We start from the raw sequence: 14976 nt of genomic DNA, 5'->3' as shown, positions 1-14976 counted from the left end.
GATGGCAAACCATCCCATAATTTATACAGATCACCTTTGAGGCCCGATTATAACGTTGAAAACAAATCAATGCTCAGATAGAGCCCAGACACAAAGTTGGAATCAAAGCTGTTATAACGGCAAGGGACAAGACCGGGGTGTGTGAGCTTGCATAAATGGCCGCCTTCTCCCATCATGCTCCCGTGCAGCCATGAGAGGGGCTGGGCCAATCAGGGCCCAGCCCTGCGTGGCTGATGCAGTTTGACCCCCTGCTATATAAAGGTAAACTACCATATTGCCACTTCTGAGCAGTTGGAGCATTCCCAACCTTGCCTCGGGTGTAGGGATTGCGAGGGTGAAGGAAACATAACTACACTGGTGCGTCTACACTGTGTAGTTTTGTTTTTTGGGGGGGATTAACTTCGAGGCTCGATCGTTTTCTCACCTTGGATCTTTTCTGGAAAAGCTTCCTGGATATTGAAGGAGATTTTTTAATAATCGTCTGGGCTAAGCCCCAACAGTCCAAGGCACCCTTGTGGATACAAGTGAGTAGTTTTAAACTTGTATCCGTGCGCGCACACACACACACGCAAACCTTGTTAACGGCTATAATCTCTGCCTGTAAGGGTGTTGATATGGGATACCTTGATGTCCGTGGAAGAGCTGTCACTGACCATAAGGTCACTGTGATAAGACAGACGGACACAGAGAGAGAGAGAGAGGTTGTGTTGGATTATCGGGGCATCTCTGTGTACAGTATTTTATTTGTTGCCTATATGTCTGCTTTCAGATCAGTGGCAATTGCTTTCAAAAAAACTTTCATAATGCGTGCAAATGGGCTGCAATGATTTGAGAAAGGCCCAGAATAGCCCTCTGATAGCATTAGAGAGGACTCTCAGCTGGGTGGCCATGGCTTTTTAAGGGAATCAGCAGCTAGGGGATATCAGTTGTACCTCCAGCTATGTGCCACATGGTGGCTGTCAATCAAATTTGGTTTGGGGCCTGGTGTGAGTGGGGGTGTGTGGGGGGGTTTCAGGGGTATTTTTGGCCACTGCCATATCTGTCGCACAGATTCCAATTAGATCATGAATCATTAGACATCGGAAGTTAAGCCAGGGCTGGGAGTTTTTGTTGATTATTAGTAATAGCTGTCTGATCATCTGGCCATTTGTCTGCTGAGAATGTCAGGTTTTATGGGTGTTTGTCAGTAGCGTGAGTGAGTGAGTGAGTGAGCTAGTGGTGTCAATTAGAACAGATTCTCATTCATCACACATGCCTGTGGAACTTGTACTGTAAGACACATTGTGCTAGAGTCTAGTACAATTGTTCTCAAAGTTGTTTTTAATTCCCAATGTACACTGCAAAATGTTAATTTGACTCTTGAGAGTGTACAGGTCCATTTGGTTCCATGTGTACACTTTCAGAGTTACAGATGAATCATTGAACTGGGGACCCCCTGGAACTCACTCAAGGACCCTCGGCGGTCCCTGGACCCCACTTTGAGCACCAGAGTTCTAGCTGGTAAAATTAAGTCAAGAATGTCACTTTGTATAGAACCAACTATGCTTCATTGTCAGAACAAGCATTATTAACATATACTCAGGTGAAAATATATGATACTTAATTCATGCTTTATGAAGAATGTACATCTAATGTACACTAAAGTTTATCTTTAGAGTGGATGCGTTTTGTATCACATTCAAGCACTACTCGAGTGTACTCAAGTACTACTTGAGAATACAATAGTATTCTTGCATACTTGAATGCTATTTGTACACTTACATTATATTTTTAACATACTAAAGCAGTGTTTCTCAAAGTTGGGGTCCAGGGACCCTAGTATAGGGGTTCCTTGAGGGGGTTCCAAATGGACCATTTCAGGTCTGTAATGAGAGTTATATGGGGTACAGTTTTTATAACCTTTTGATGGATGGACATGGTCGAATCTTTAGAGGGAGGAGGAGGAGGAGGGGTTTAGCCGGTGGCCATTGGAGTGACACAGGGACAGCGGGGGACAGGCCACGCTGCTATAACCGGCCGCCAGCCGTCAGCCGGGCTATAACAGGCCTGTGTGTGTGTGTGTGTGTGTGTGTGTGTGTGTGTGTGTGTGTGTGTGTGTGTGTGTGTGTGTGTGTGTGTGTGTGTGTGTGTGTGTGTGTGTGTGTGTGTGTGTGTGTGTGTGTGTGTGTGTGTGTGTGTGTGTGTGTGTGTGTGTGTGTGTTGAGAGAGAGAGAGAGAGAGAGAGAGAGATGGTGTTATATGAGGCTTGGCTTCGAGCACATGCTCACATTCTGGCTGTAGATAGATAGATAGATGGACAGCAGTGGTGAAAGAAGTACTCGAGAAGTACTTACATTGAGTAAAAGTAGCAGTATAGTATATGTATGTATAGAAATACTGATGTGAAAGGCCTGTATTCACCCAGAGGACGATTCTAAAAAAATGCTTCTAAATCGAGACAGTTTTCTGAAAAACCTTGTGTTTCCATGTCAGTGGTGCTCAACTTTTTTCATGTCAACAACCCCCAGAATTATCTGTATTTGGTCGCGGACCCCCATCTGAAAATGTACAGTACAGTACAGTACAGTACAGTACAGTACAGTACAGTACAGTACAGTACAGTACAGTACAGTACAGTACAGTACAGTACAGTACAGTACAGTACAGTACAGTACAGTATTTACCTCTGAGATGTAGTGGAGTAGAAGTATTAACTGTTTATAAATGGAAATACTCAAGTAAAGAAAAGGTACATCAAATTTGTAAATTGTGCTACTTGAATAAGTGTAATTAGGTACTTTGCACCACTGGTACATAGACTTTGAATAAAAACTAGTACAGCCATCATTAGTTGCCAGAATTGGTATATATACTCATATTTTAAACGACACAGTTGTGTGTCAGATGTTCTGTTGATATAACTTAAGAGATATTCCTTATTTCAATATTCCAAGGGGTTTGAATCTTGAAATAAATCCCATATATTTTATGAGCATACTGTATACTGATACTAATAACTAATGTCATGTTCATTAATAAATGTTCATGTTCATTAATAAATGTTCATTAATAAATGAATAAATTTCATGACACTGATTGCTGTCTCTCAGTCTGGTTGGTAATGTGATTGTGGATTTAGGGTCATATAGAATATGCTAATCAAAAGATATGTATAAAGTTCAAATAGATTGCTTCCATAATTTAGACAGTAGAGGTGTGTGATTGCATTGGATTATCTTGGGCTGAAGACAGTCTCATTGTGTGTATTATATATATATATATAGCAGCATATGACACTGTTTGTCAACATTGGTTCAAGGGACCTTTTTACAGGTGTGTGTGCACATTTGTACACACTCAAAGTTAATTTAACAATGAGATTGGTGTCCTCAAGAGATGTGGCCTCATGCATATTGCCAAGCTGTGGGTCCTTGGATTTAAAAATGCTTACTGTATGTCGCTCTGGATTGAGAGCGTCTGCTGTACATTGTGAATTGTAAAAAAGGCTGAAAATCCCTGATATAGGAGGGACTGTGGAACATTTAGATTATACAAAAGCCATGTGTTTTGCCATTGTTGTAGAGTTATGTGCTTAGTGCAATGGATGCATTATTATGTAAGTGTTGGCAACTACTTATGTTTTGGACCTTTTCAGAATTAGCCACATGCAACAGCAGCACCATGCCTATCAGAGGAATATTATGGGCAGAATAACTGGCTGTGAATTTATCGTGCGTCTCATAAGTGCTTGGAGAGTGTGCAGATAAAGTTGGTTGACATTGAGGCCAGGGGGCTATTATTAGTCCCTGACCTGCTGTCATGTCTGGAACTATAAACACAACAGCCCTTTATAAAACATCCAGGTCAATCAAAGGTTGTGCATTTTGTCACTAACCCGGTGGTTTTCAACCTTTTTCACATCAAGGTCCATTATTTATTTAGCATTTGAGCCACAGACCACATTTAGCCTCTCAGACCCAAAACATATTTTGTAATCGTTGGATAAGATTTTGTCCACAATCCCATGCTGTGTATTGATGTTGGTACCGTAGGAGAGATGACAGGCAAAACGTTGATCAAAAGTAATAATTCTTCTACATTCTCTAATTGTGTAGACGTCTTGTAAATTAAGTAATGCAGATGTTTAACAATAATTTAATTCTTGATAGTGTAAAATGTAACCACACAGACCTAGGCTGTGAGGGTCCAAATTTGGTTACATTTTACACATTCAACAGTTACAGATCTATAAGGGTTCATTTGGTTATGAACTCTCCATCATTTAGCTTACCCCTTCAGGGACCAACTGCACTAATGTATAATGCTGTAAGATAATACACCATATCTCTTTGCCACAAATACCCGGCCTACAATTAAGCTCACAATGCAATGTAGATCTGCTATTCTTGGCGAACGTTGCCCCCAGAATAGGGATGCTGGGGTCCAAGTGGTTAAGCCGACTTTATAGTTACATAACGGTTCAAAAGTAGCGAGAGTAGCAGATCTACGATCTCACACACATGCTATTTTTTTGCTTCTTCTTTTGTCGTTTAATTGCTGGCAAATTTAGAATATTTTCACCTATAATGACATGCCCAACATGTGAAGTGGGTGAATTGAAGCTACTGTGTGAATGTGTTTATTTGGTGACTTGAAGACTTCACACTTGAGAAGTCGTTAGAGTTGAGGGTGAAAGTTCTCAGGGATGCGTTTGTCCCTCGTCATCCTGGGAGTGATGTGCTAATTGCGTAGATGTTTAGCATAATGGTTTAAACCGGTTGAATCATGTAGATCAGTCAAAGTGGGGTCAAGGGACCCTCTGTAACTGTGAGAGTGTTCAAATTAATTAAACCATTTGGCTCCATTTGCGCACTGTCAGAGTTATGGGGGATGGGTCCCTGACATCCCCCCAAAAGGTTTGAGACCCAGTGGAGTAGTAGAGATGTTGTGACACATACTGTAAACCTGTTGATTATGCAGATGCAGATTTTAGCATATGTTAGGTGATGATGAGTCTTAAACAGCTGTTGTGCACACCTTGCTGGTGGCTGCAGGTGTGATTAGTTCCCAGCCCGGCTACATCCGTCCAGATGTTATTAACACAATATTAAAGATGCATGTCTTATTGTCTTAATGTTGGCAAAAGGTATCTTGTCACACTATGCACAGCCCTGAGGAGTATTTGCTTGCGATCCCCATCGATGATGTCATTGGTAGGCAGGTTTCTGAACTGTCCACAGTCCACCAATGAGACACAGATTGTAGACGGAAATGGTGCTCTCTTATTATGGGCATGAGTGAGGACCAATTATGAAGATAAATTGGATCGTCCCAGGAATATTTGAGGGAAACAAAAAAGTGTCCCTGAGCACGTAACGCCTGCCAACGGGGCTAATGTCAACGTTAACCTTTAACCAAATGACCCCCAACATCCCGTTTCGGCCTGCATGGGCATGTCATATAAGATATTATTCAGTGAAAGTAGGCAAACATTCCGTGAAATTAGCTGATCATTTGGCTAATGAGGGAAATGAAAAATAATGGGAATTGTGTGGTGGGGGGGGGATGCAGTGGAATGTGAGGTCTGGGGAGGTGACGAGCTGACATAGGACCAGGTGCAGAGGAAAACTGATGACTCCTCCGTCTATTAATACCCTGCTGCCTTCTGTCAGCTGCCAGCCTGCCATTGAGGCCTGCTAGAAACACCACACACACACACACACACACACACACACACACACACACACACACACACACACACACACACACACACACACACACACACACACACACACACACACACACACACACACACACACACACACACACACACACACACACACACCAAATAATGCAACCTAAACCAAGGTTGATATAATTAACTACAAGTAGGCTTACAGTAGAATTGAAAACACATTTTAGTTGACTGAAATAAACAAGGCTATTTTTTATTGTTTATTGTTTGCTTTGCTGCTGTAACTACCCTACATTTCCACCCTGTGGTATTACTGAAGTGTTATCCCAACATAAACCTTTAATTCTAGAGAGTCTATAGACTAGTATAGTATAATTCTCTAGTATTGTGTCTGTATATTCTTCTTACGTTGTAGCCTGTTCTACCACTGAGTATTGGTCTATACCCAAATGGGCCAGGGCGCATTTTTGGCTCATGGACCCAATCTTGCAGTGAGCTTGCAGATCGGCTATTTTAGCTACCACATTGTCATAGTCATACCACATTGAGAAAATACAGTCAGGCAGGCATGCGGTGAAAGCAAGTTATGCATTTGGGCAAAACTGTTTCAAATGTTGTACTACCTGCAAACATACAATACCTCAATGTGGTCTTTACTTTACCCCACCCCCTCCCCTCCTGCTCCTGCTCCCAAGGGGGGTCTGAACCCCAAATTATCTTGGCTATTAGTGTTGGAAATGGAATGTCCTTGGGTACGGCACCCAACTCCCTGGGTGTAGCACTGGTGGAAAAGTATATTTATCCACTAGATCTTAGAGGGAAATTACTTACTTTTGACTACAGTTATTTAACAGCTTAGTTACTAGTTATTTTGCAGATTTGAAATAATATTGCAAAACATTTTATCATTCGGCTATTTGAAAATATCTGATCTACAAGCTCAGATCGTGTCACATTGCAATGTGTCATGAGCTTGTGGATCGGCTATTTTAGAATAATTTGAGTAGTTTCACATTTGTACTGTAATATTTGTATGCCTATACTTAATGCAGTAGTAAGTTGTCTGTGCAGTCCCTTCCTTATGGTGTGCACTCCCTTCCTTATTTTTACAGAATATTTGTTTATATTGTGGGATTTCTAATTTTACCCAAGTAAAAAATCTGAGTACTTCCATCACAGTTCAATAGTTTCCCACTGCTCCTAATGGTTTGGATGGGAAACGCAGAGGGCCAATTCCAAGTGCGTGAAATGGCATTAATGTTTAACGTTTAGCTGTTGTTGTTTTGTTCTTTTGTACATCATCCTAAAAATCTTCACATTGACATCTTCACTTGTACTTCTTCCACCCACTGATGAACTAACTCCCGGTCTGTCTCTCTGCAGGGTGGCCACCAACATGGCAACTCAGGCGCCAACGTTTACACAGCCGCTGCAAAGCGTTGTGGCACTAGAGGGTAGTGCCGCAACGTTTCAGGCGCAAGTTAGTGGTAAGAAAAAATAACCCATCTTATCGCTTCAAACCTACTGGATGTAATACTGTGCTTAGCTTTATAGGTGCAGTAAGTCGGATTCTTTTGTTAAAAATGAATGTTAAGTAGTTGTATGTTCTGCTAGTGAACATACCTGCATCTGGCAGCAGATTTGAACCGGAAACACATATGAAGTTACGTGTCATGTATGTTTTGGGTTCAAATTAGCTGCCAAACCAATCAAACATTTGGAAGCTGAACGGCTTAAAGGATAACTAAAGTTGTCCTTTAACTTCAGAGTTGTCACATCTAACTCAACATGGTTGGTTCTGACCCACCAGGTTCTCCAGTTCCCGAGGTGAGCTGGTTCCGTGATGGCCAGGTCCTTTCCGCCGCGGCTTTGCCCGGCGTTCAGATCTCGTTCAGCGAAGGCCGTGCTGTTCTGACGATCCCCACTGTTGCCGCCGCACACAGTGGGAGATACTCCGTCAGAGCCACCAACGGAGCTGGACAAGCTACTAGCACCGCTGAACTCCTAGTTACAGGTAGGCCTCTTAGTTATTACGTGATCGCCTGAATCTTTTTTTTTTTTAACAAATTTGCATTGAATAACTGACCTAAGATCATAATGATTGCTTCTAAACTGTTTTCTCTCCGAGTCTAAAAACAAAACAAAAAACCTTTTGTCCCTCCAGCCGAGACCGCACCACCCAACTTTACACAGAGACTTCAGAGTTTGACCGTCAGACAGGGCAGCCAGGTGAGACTGGATGTCATGGTGACAGGAATCCCTACACCCGTCGTGAAGTTCTACCGCGAGGGAGCCGAGATCCAGAGCTCCCCGGACTTCAGCATCCTTCAGGAAGGAGAGCGTTACAGCCTGCTGATCGCCGAGGCCTTCCCGGAGGATTCTGGAACCTACTCTGCAAATGCTACCAACAGCAGTGGACGCGCCACCTCCACCTGTGAACTATTGGTTCAGGGTAAGCCTTTTTTCCCCCTTTAGAACGAAGCAGTTATCTGCTTAGGGCTAACTACTGCACATCTGTGGATTTGAGCTGGTGTGCAAATGTAATTTTTTTTAATGACATGGCCTAAACAGGGACGCGATGTTACAAGAGGTTCAATGAAAAAAAACCTGGAGGATTTTACTGTGCAGTAAAGCAAAGCAAACATATCTTCCATCATCTACTTCCACTGTGTCTATAGGTGAGGAAGCCGTTCCAGCCAAGAAGACCAAAACAGTGATTTCAACTCGTCAGGCCAGGGTACGTCCACACTGCATACACACGCACGCACGCACGCACGCACGCACGCACGCACGCATTCCATATGTACACAGTTAAATTAACAGTGATTTTACAATATAAATTGGGGGTCCTAGAGATAGAAATGCCTTTAAATGGGGGTCCGTAGACTAATGCATGTCAAACTGGGGTTGAGAATCACTGTAATCACAGTGTAATCACAGAATCACAGCCGTAAACATCTTCTCTTATGGCATATGTTTTCAAATGGGGGTCCGCAGGCTAATTACTGTCAATTTGGGGGTCCTTGACATGAACATTTTGGGGAACCACTGTTGTAATGGATGGTTGTAAGTGACCCTGCTGTTCTCCTCTCCTCTCTCCTCTCCTCTCTCCTCTCCTCCAGAGCGTGGAGACTAGCAGCTTCCAGGCCTCCAGCTTCCAGGCCAGCAGCATGCAGGCCAGCAGCATGCATGCCACCAGCATGCATGCCACCAGCATGCAGGGCGCCAGCATGCAGGGCGCCAGCATGCAGGCCACCAGCATGCAGTCCACCAGCATGCAGTCCTCCAGCATGATGGCGATGCACGTGGAAGGACGAGGCATCCAGATGGCACACAAGACCCCTCCGCGGGTCCCTCCGAAGCCCAGCTCCAAGTCCCCGACGTCCCTCAAGGGACGGCAGCAGTCCCCTTCCCCTGTCAGACACGTCAAGGCTCCCATCCCGCCTGCCATCACACCTGTCAGGTCAGTGCAGTGTTTCCCAAATTATGGGTCAGGGGAGTCGGGACCCCAGTTTGGGGGGCCGTGGAATCATTTATATTGGTCGCGAGTAAATATGCCCTTTTTAATGTTTTAAAAATGTTTTATGTGTGTGAAAATAGCAGATCCATAAGCTCACAACATGTCACAATGCAACACATTGTGAGCTTGTAGATTGGCTATATATTTTCGCTTGGGCTCTAGTAAATGTGTTGGGCTGGGCTTGAGATGTTTTTAAAGCCTCCTTCACATCCATTCCCCACACGCAGGCCTGCCTCTCCCACTTCTCGACACGTCTCGGTGTCCCCCATCAGGCCCGTCAAGTCCCCGCTCACCGCACGCAAGCTGGTGTCCTCCGGAGCTGACGTGCTGCCCCCCTGGAAGCGGGGCGGCTACCCCGAGCCCACAGCGCCCACCGCAGAGCCCCACTGGGAGCCCGCCGCTAAAGAGGTAAGACCAGGCAGACCCCACCGCCTAACCTAACCTAACCGTCACCCGCCCACCATGAGGCCTTGGAAATGATGGATGAGTTGAGAGGGACCGATACTGCCCTCTAGTGACTCGGGGAAGCATTGCTGCCTGGGATCGATGAGTCTTTGATTTGAACACAAACTTTAACTCTGTTTCTTCCTCGATAACTTGACATCTTTGATATTTTGACAGCTTTAACAAAATATTCTATATCACTGTTTCCCAAACCAACTTGTGGGCCACGGACCAATTTTTATGGGCCACGACTCAAGTAAAAATCCCATTTTCTTTTCCTACATTTTTCACATTTTAAAACAACATCTTAGAAATGCCAGAAATAAACAATCATAATAATTAAGAAGTAGTGAAAATAGCCGATCTACAAGCTCGCGACGGGGCATGAAGTGACACGTTGTGCACTTGTAGATCTGGTATTTTCACTAGTTTGGATCCCGGGCAAACATCTAAATAATGTCTCTTTTGGGTCTGGACCCTGAACATTTGGGAACCACTGTAACATTACGAACAGCATTCTACCTCTTGTTCGTCTGGTATACTCTTCTATACTCTTCTGTTGACTTCTTCTGCCTTCCACGTTTACAAATGTACACAACCGTGCTGTGTTTTTGAATCTGATTAACGCTCTGTGCAAAGCAGAATGCCCTGAATCATGATGATGAGGATGATCACTATGATGGTGATGATGATGATAATGAGGATGAGGTGGTGTCAGGTGAAGTGGAGCTTGACACAGACGCCTCGTACTCCAAACACTCCAGCAGTGTGTTTATGGATCTGGACTCTACGGCACATCATCAGCAGGTATAGCTCAGACCGGAAGAACCTTCACTTCACTTCATGCACTCCTCTTTCTGTCATTATATCCGGAGCTGGACTCACCATCACTTTCATCTCCATGTGTTTGTATTTAACTCTTGAGAGTGTACAAATGGAACAAGTGGACCCGTCGTATCGGTTCATCTGCAGTCCAGGATTAAAAATAATAAAAATAATCTATACTTCAATAAGATAATTGATTAATAATTGATCCCTATTTTGGGCATGTCATTGATCGTAATTTAGTAAAAAATAAACAGATGTAACCGATTTAACAGCTGAGCCTTCAGACAGAATGAAGCCGTCGGAACATGTGTTCTTCTAATTCTAACTGTGAACATACTGTCACCCCATGAGACTGCTGGCGGCCAGGGAGTGGAATGGATGTCGCCAGTGGACCTGGTGCCGCCACCACCGGTCAACTGCTGGGTGTCACCAGTGGACCTGGTGCCGCCACCACCGGTCAACTGCTGGGTGTCACCAGTGGACCTGGTGCCGCCTCCACCGGTCAACTGCTGGGTGCCACCAGTGGTTGAAGATCTAGAACCCAATGAGTATGAGGCAGACATGGAGATGGATGGTTTAAACCACAAGGACGCAGGGTTAGATGATCCCCAGTGTCTTTCCCCCGGCCTTGTCGCCTTTGAGGACGTATCTCTATCTCCTGACCCCGTTGTCGTCTATGACGACGACGACCCATCTTCTGAAGTGAAGCGCGAGGTCTTTCATGACCCGCAACAAATCTGCGTGGCTTCAGACAAAGGGCCGTTCTCATGCCCTCCTAGCGGAAGCGGTTCCCTCGATCTCGTTGTCGGAAACGACCTCGAGGAAGAAGAAGTGATGTTTGCTGTCGCGGAGCCGTCCAAAGAGCAGGTCAAGCGAGAGTGATCGCCCGCCCGACCGGTCTTCCTTGGCACAGTTTGTGCACGCTGAATGATCACCTTTCTGTTTGTTCTGTGTTTTATTTTATTCTTTCAGCTTTTCAGTCACTGCCACTTGTCCTTTCTTGCTTGACACTCGTGTCTCCACTCGTTGGTAGCTCTGTGTTCGTTCACAGCATGCAAACGTTTTGAGAACCACTGGGATGGATTATAACATGGATATATTGATCTCTAGAGATGATCTGCTGTAGGCCTATACCCCTGGTTGATAGGGATACGGATCTACGGTAGATCTATTCTAAACAGATATATCTATGTGTGCTGCCATCATCATCATCATCATCATCATCATGTCACATGACTGTGTCTCCAGGCTGTTGGAGGTCAGAGGTCAGACGCCGTGGCCACGGTGGTGGCCGCCCTCGACATCGCACGCGTCCGTCAGCCCGCGCATGCGCACGAGGAGCGTGCACATACCGAAGAGGAGGCCGCTGTAGCACTAGAGTATGAATTAAGACAACAACAGATGGTCACTAGGCATCACCTGACCACTGAACCAACCCTACAGGTTAGACAGGCTTTTGGTTACAAAAAAAATAAAAATAAAAATAAAACCAAAGACACATGTAGTCTAGTCTTTTAAGGTCACTATATGACTCATTGTCTTATTGCTACAGACTAGTGGTAGACAAAAAGCCTACCACTGAAAAATAAATTAATCTTGAATTCACTATGGAAATACTATCTGATAAAAAAAAAACTCAACCTTGAACTGTGTTGGTCACTCACTCTAGATACAAAGAACCACCATCACCACCCATCACGTGGACACTGGTCTGGCACCGTCCCCAGTTCCACATTTCACTGTCTCTAAAGTTACTGTCCCTAAGCCCGAAGCTAGCGTCGAGGTAAGCCAAGGCAACGTCGGGCAAGCAGTATGAAATCACCTCACTAAGTGATAAAATGATTCACCCAAATTATGTATAGTAATAAAACTAATAATAATTAATTGCATTTTTATAGCGCTTTTCTATGCCTTATGTGCATACTCAAAAGTGTTTACAATTGTTTGTTAATTCATACATAGTTTCTTTGGGAGTAGAATCAAACCTCATTGAAACAAAATGTAAAGTTATGGAAATCTAACCTTCTTTTGTTTTTACTGCTTGCCCGAGATGCAAAAGACATTGTGAAAGTAGTTTAGAAGTAACACTGTGAGAAAATAATATACCGGTATACACCAAATAAATCAAATTGAGTTTAATATTAACCACGTAATATTCCCTTTCCCTATTAATCAATAAAACTACTAAATCCAATGTCCCATACAGGATCTAAAATGTTCTACCGCTTGACCACCGCCATGGTCCTTTAACAAAAAGCACCAACCCCAGAAGCCATTACAAATACGTATTTTTCATCTCGCTGATGATGGTGTAACGCTCTTCTCCTTGGGTTGGTCAGGTTTCCAGGGCAGGCTCTGCTATTGCCACCCTGCAGAAAGAGCTATCCTCCGCCACCTCCTCTGCCAAAACCATCACCAGGCCAGTCAAGTTACCCAGTCCTGCGCGTAAAGTTGTGGAGCCTCGCGTGACACCAGTGGCCACCCCTCCTCCGTTTCAGTACTCCTCTGACCAATATCAGGCTGATTTTGGCACTCAGTTTCAGACTGAGACGGTGTCAACGGGAATGTATGAGGACTGGGAAATCCAGGTTTGTAATTCGAGTTCCGCCGGGCCTGATTTGCAGCAGGCACAGAGCGCCTGAATGCCTGATTGTGGGACCGTCTTTGAACCAGACCTCATGGTTTCTCTGCATCCAAACCATCAGATCTAGTCAAAAGGGCTTACATTTCAGACAATCACTGCTTCTGTGGAAATCCTGGCAGAAATACCACACCCCCCAATCCCATAGATTCGTTTTTTTAACCGTTCTCCTAGATGCTGCTGACAACCTCCCTCTTTACCTCTTCAGCCCACCCAGCCATCTTGCTTCCTTTCTTCATTCCTTCCTTCCTTCCTTCATTCCATCCTTCCATCCATCCATCTTTGTTGTTTTACAGCTCAACGTACTGAGTGTGTCTCATCTTGTGGTGTGTTGTGTAGCACTGTTTGGTGTTGCTAAATGTTGTATTCCTAACAGACGGTATAGACATTGTTTTGGTGGCATTTCTAACGGAGGTGTTTGACTGTTGTTCTTTTATAGGAGCCAGCTGTTCCTTCTCCCGCTGGAGGAGTGATTCCCCCAACCCTGGTGGCTGTAAGTAGAATGCTCAAACACATCATGTACAGTATGAGGCTATGTTCCCACTGGGCAGGCCAATAATCTGGTTACTGGCCTATGCAGTTTGGAAACAGATTGGTTTTCTCTGTTCAAGTCTGAACAGAGAAAACACGCACGCACGCAAGCTGAACATAGCTCATCTACTAAATACACAAATCCAATCTGATCATTTGCAAATAACAATGTGGACAGTCAGTCCTAAAAGATGAGATTTGAGAAATGAATCAGATTTGCCTGCAGTCTTAACAAGGCCTATAACAGCTTGTTGCCCCTGCTTTGTTCAACTGGGTTCCTAATCGTATTCCATCCTCCTCACAGGGCCTGAAGAACACAAACGTCACGGAGGGCGAGTCGGTGAACCTGGAGTGTCAGATCTCAGGCCACCCCACCCCCGTCATCATGTGGTTCAGGGAGGACTACAAGATCGAGAGCTCCATCGACTTCCAGATCACCTACGAGAGCAGCTACGCCCGCCTGGTGATCCGCGAGGCGTTCGCCGAGGACAGCGGGCGCTTCACCTGCACGGCCACCAGTGAGGCCGGCACCATCAGCACCTCCTGTTTCCTGCTGGTGCAAGGTGGGTGGAGACCGAGAGAAAAGGGAAAAGCCATTTGTTTGTTCCTATACAGCTCTGTTTTCAACTGAGATTGAATTGATCCACGTGGACAAAGAAGTACATTGTAGAGGGACTGACTTGAGCTCTGTTTTGTGTCCTAGTGTCTGAGGAGATCGAGAGCAGAGAGGAAACGGTCATCGAAACGGTCGATATTGCTCAAAAACTGTAAGTACATTAAATCACTCTGTTTGTTACTGTTATGTTGGGTGGATGGGTGGATTTAAGGCACTAGCACTACACTGTTCTTTCTACACTCTTATTAATGTGACTATTTATTTACCTTTCTTAATGACTACAGTTCATGTTTACTTTTAGTTAGCTTAGTTCATTGCTTATTTTTATCTCACACTCTGGATAAAGAGACTCTGCTAAATCCCTACATTGTAAAGTCGAAGGGCGTCCGTTCGTTGTGGCGCAGGCTACTGTTAACAGTTGGAATACTGTTCTTCCAGGGTTAGCGAGGAGACCATGTCTGAGGTGAGTTCAGCTGAGGCGGAGCCGGCCGCTCCGCCCGCTGCTCCCTTCTTCGTCACCAAGCCCACATTGCAGAAGCTGGTGGAGGGAGGCAGCGTGGTCTTCCACTGCCAGGTCGGAGGAAGCCCCAAGCCACACGTCATCTGGAAGAAGGGTGGCGTCGCGCTCACTGCAGGATACAGGTACATTCAAATATTTGGTGTAGAGGGGGGGGGGAGCATAGTGCCAAAAAACAGTGCCAACTCGGTCCGTTTTGCTAAGT

At 44.7% G+C, this 14976-nt stretch overlaps 2 protein-coding genes across 7 annotated transcripts in view; both read left to right on the top strand.

The window, feature by feature from the left end:
• The first annotated feature begins 318 nt into the window (after positions 1-318).
• Positions 319-14746, top strand: LOC306935001 (myopalladin-like). Its single transcript, XM_079517823.1, has 11 exons — positions 319-524; positions 7058-7161; positions 7485-7688; positions 7839-8126; positions 8353-8411; positions 8797-9137; positions 9422-9602; positions 13547-13600; positions 13943-14201; positions 14342-14426; positions 14699-14746. The coding sequence occupies exons 2-10, from the start codon at positions 7071-7073 to the stop codon at positions 14407-14409; spliced, it is 1545 nt and encodes a 514-aa protein (XP_079373949.1). The 5' UTR covers positions 319-524; positions 7058-7070; the 3' UTR covers positions 14410-14426; positions 14699-14746.
• ttn.1 (titin, tandem duplicate 1) overlaps positions 14699-14976 on the top strand; it is a 158574-nt gene continuing 158296 nt past the window's right edge. For all 6 annotated transcript variants that reach the window (XM_079518092.1, XM_079518095.1, XM_079518094.1 and 3 more), the window contains exon 1: positions 14699-14896. In XM_079518092.1, coding sequence (XP_079374218.1) covers positions 14709-14896 — 188 coding nt within the window. In that variant the 5' untranslated portion in view covers positions 14699-14708. The remainder of the gene's footprint in view (positions 14897-14976) is intronic.

The sequence above is a fragment of the Electrona antarctica genome (assembly GCF_951216825.1).
Source record: "Electrona antarctica genome assembly, chromosome: 13".
Classification (NCBI taxonomy): domain Eukaryota; kingdom Metazoa; phylum Chordata; class Actinopteri; order Myctophiformes; family Myctophidae; genus Electrona; species Electrona antarctica.
This window is presented reverse-complemented; position numbering and strand designations above follow the sequence as displayed.

What these genes read in the sequence shown, in the direction of transcription:
- LOC306935001 (XM_079517823.1), top strand. Translation starts at nt 7,071, where the DNA reads ATGGCAACTCAGGCGCCAACGTTTACACAGCCGCTGCAAAGCGTTGTG. An exon ending in GTTTCAGGCGCAAGTTAGTG is followed by an intron (nt 7,162 to 7,484) that starts GTAAGAAAAAAT and finishes CTGACCCACCAG; the next exon opens with GTTCTCCAGTTCCCGAGGTG. An exon ending in GGGAGCCCGCCGCTAAAGAG is followed by an intron (nt 9,603 to 13,546) that starts GTAAGACCAGGC and finishes GTTCTTTTATAG; the next exon opens with GAGCCAGCTGTTCCTTCTCC.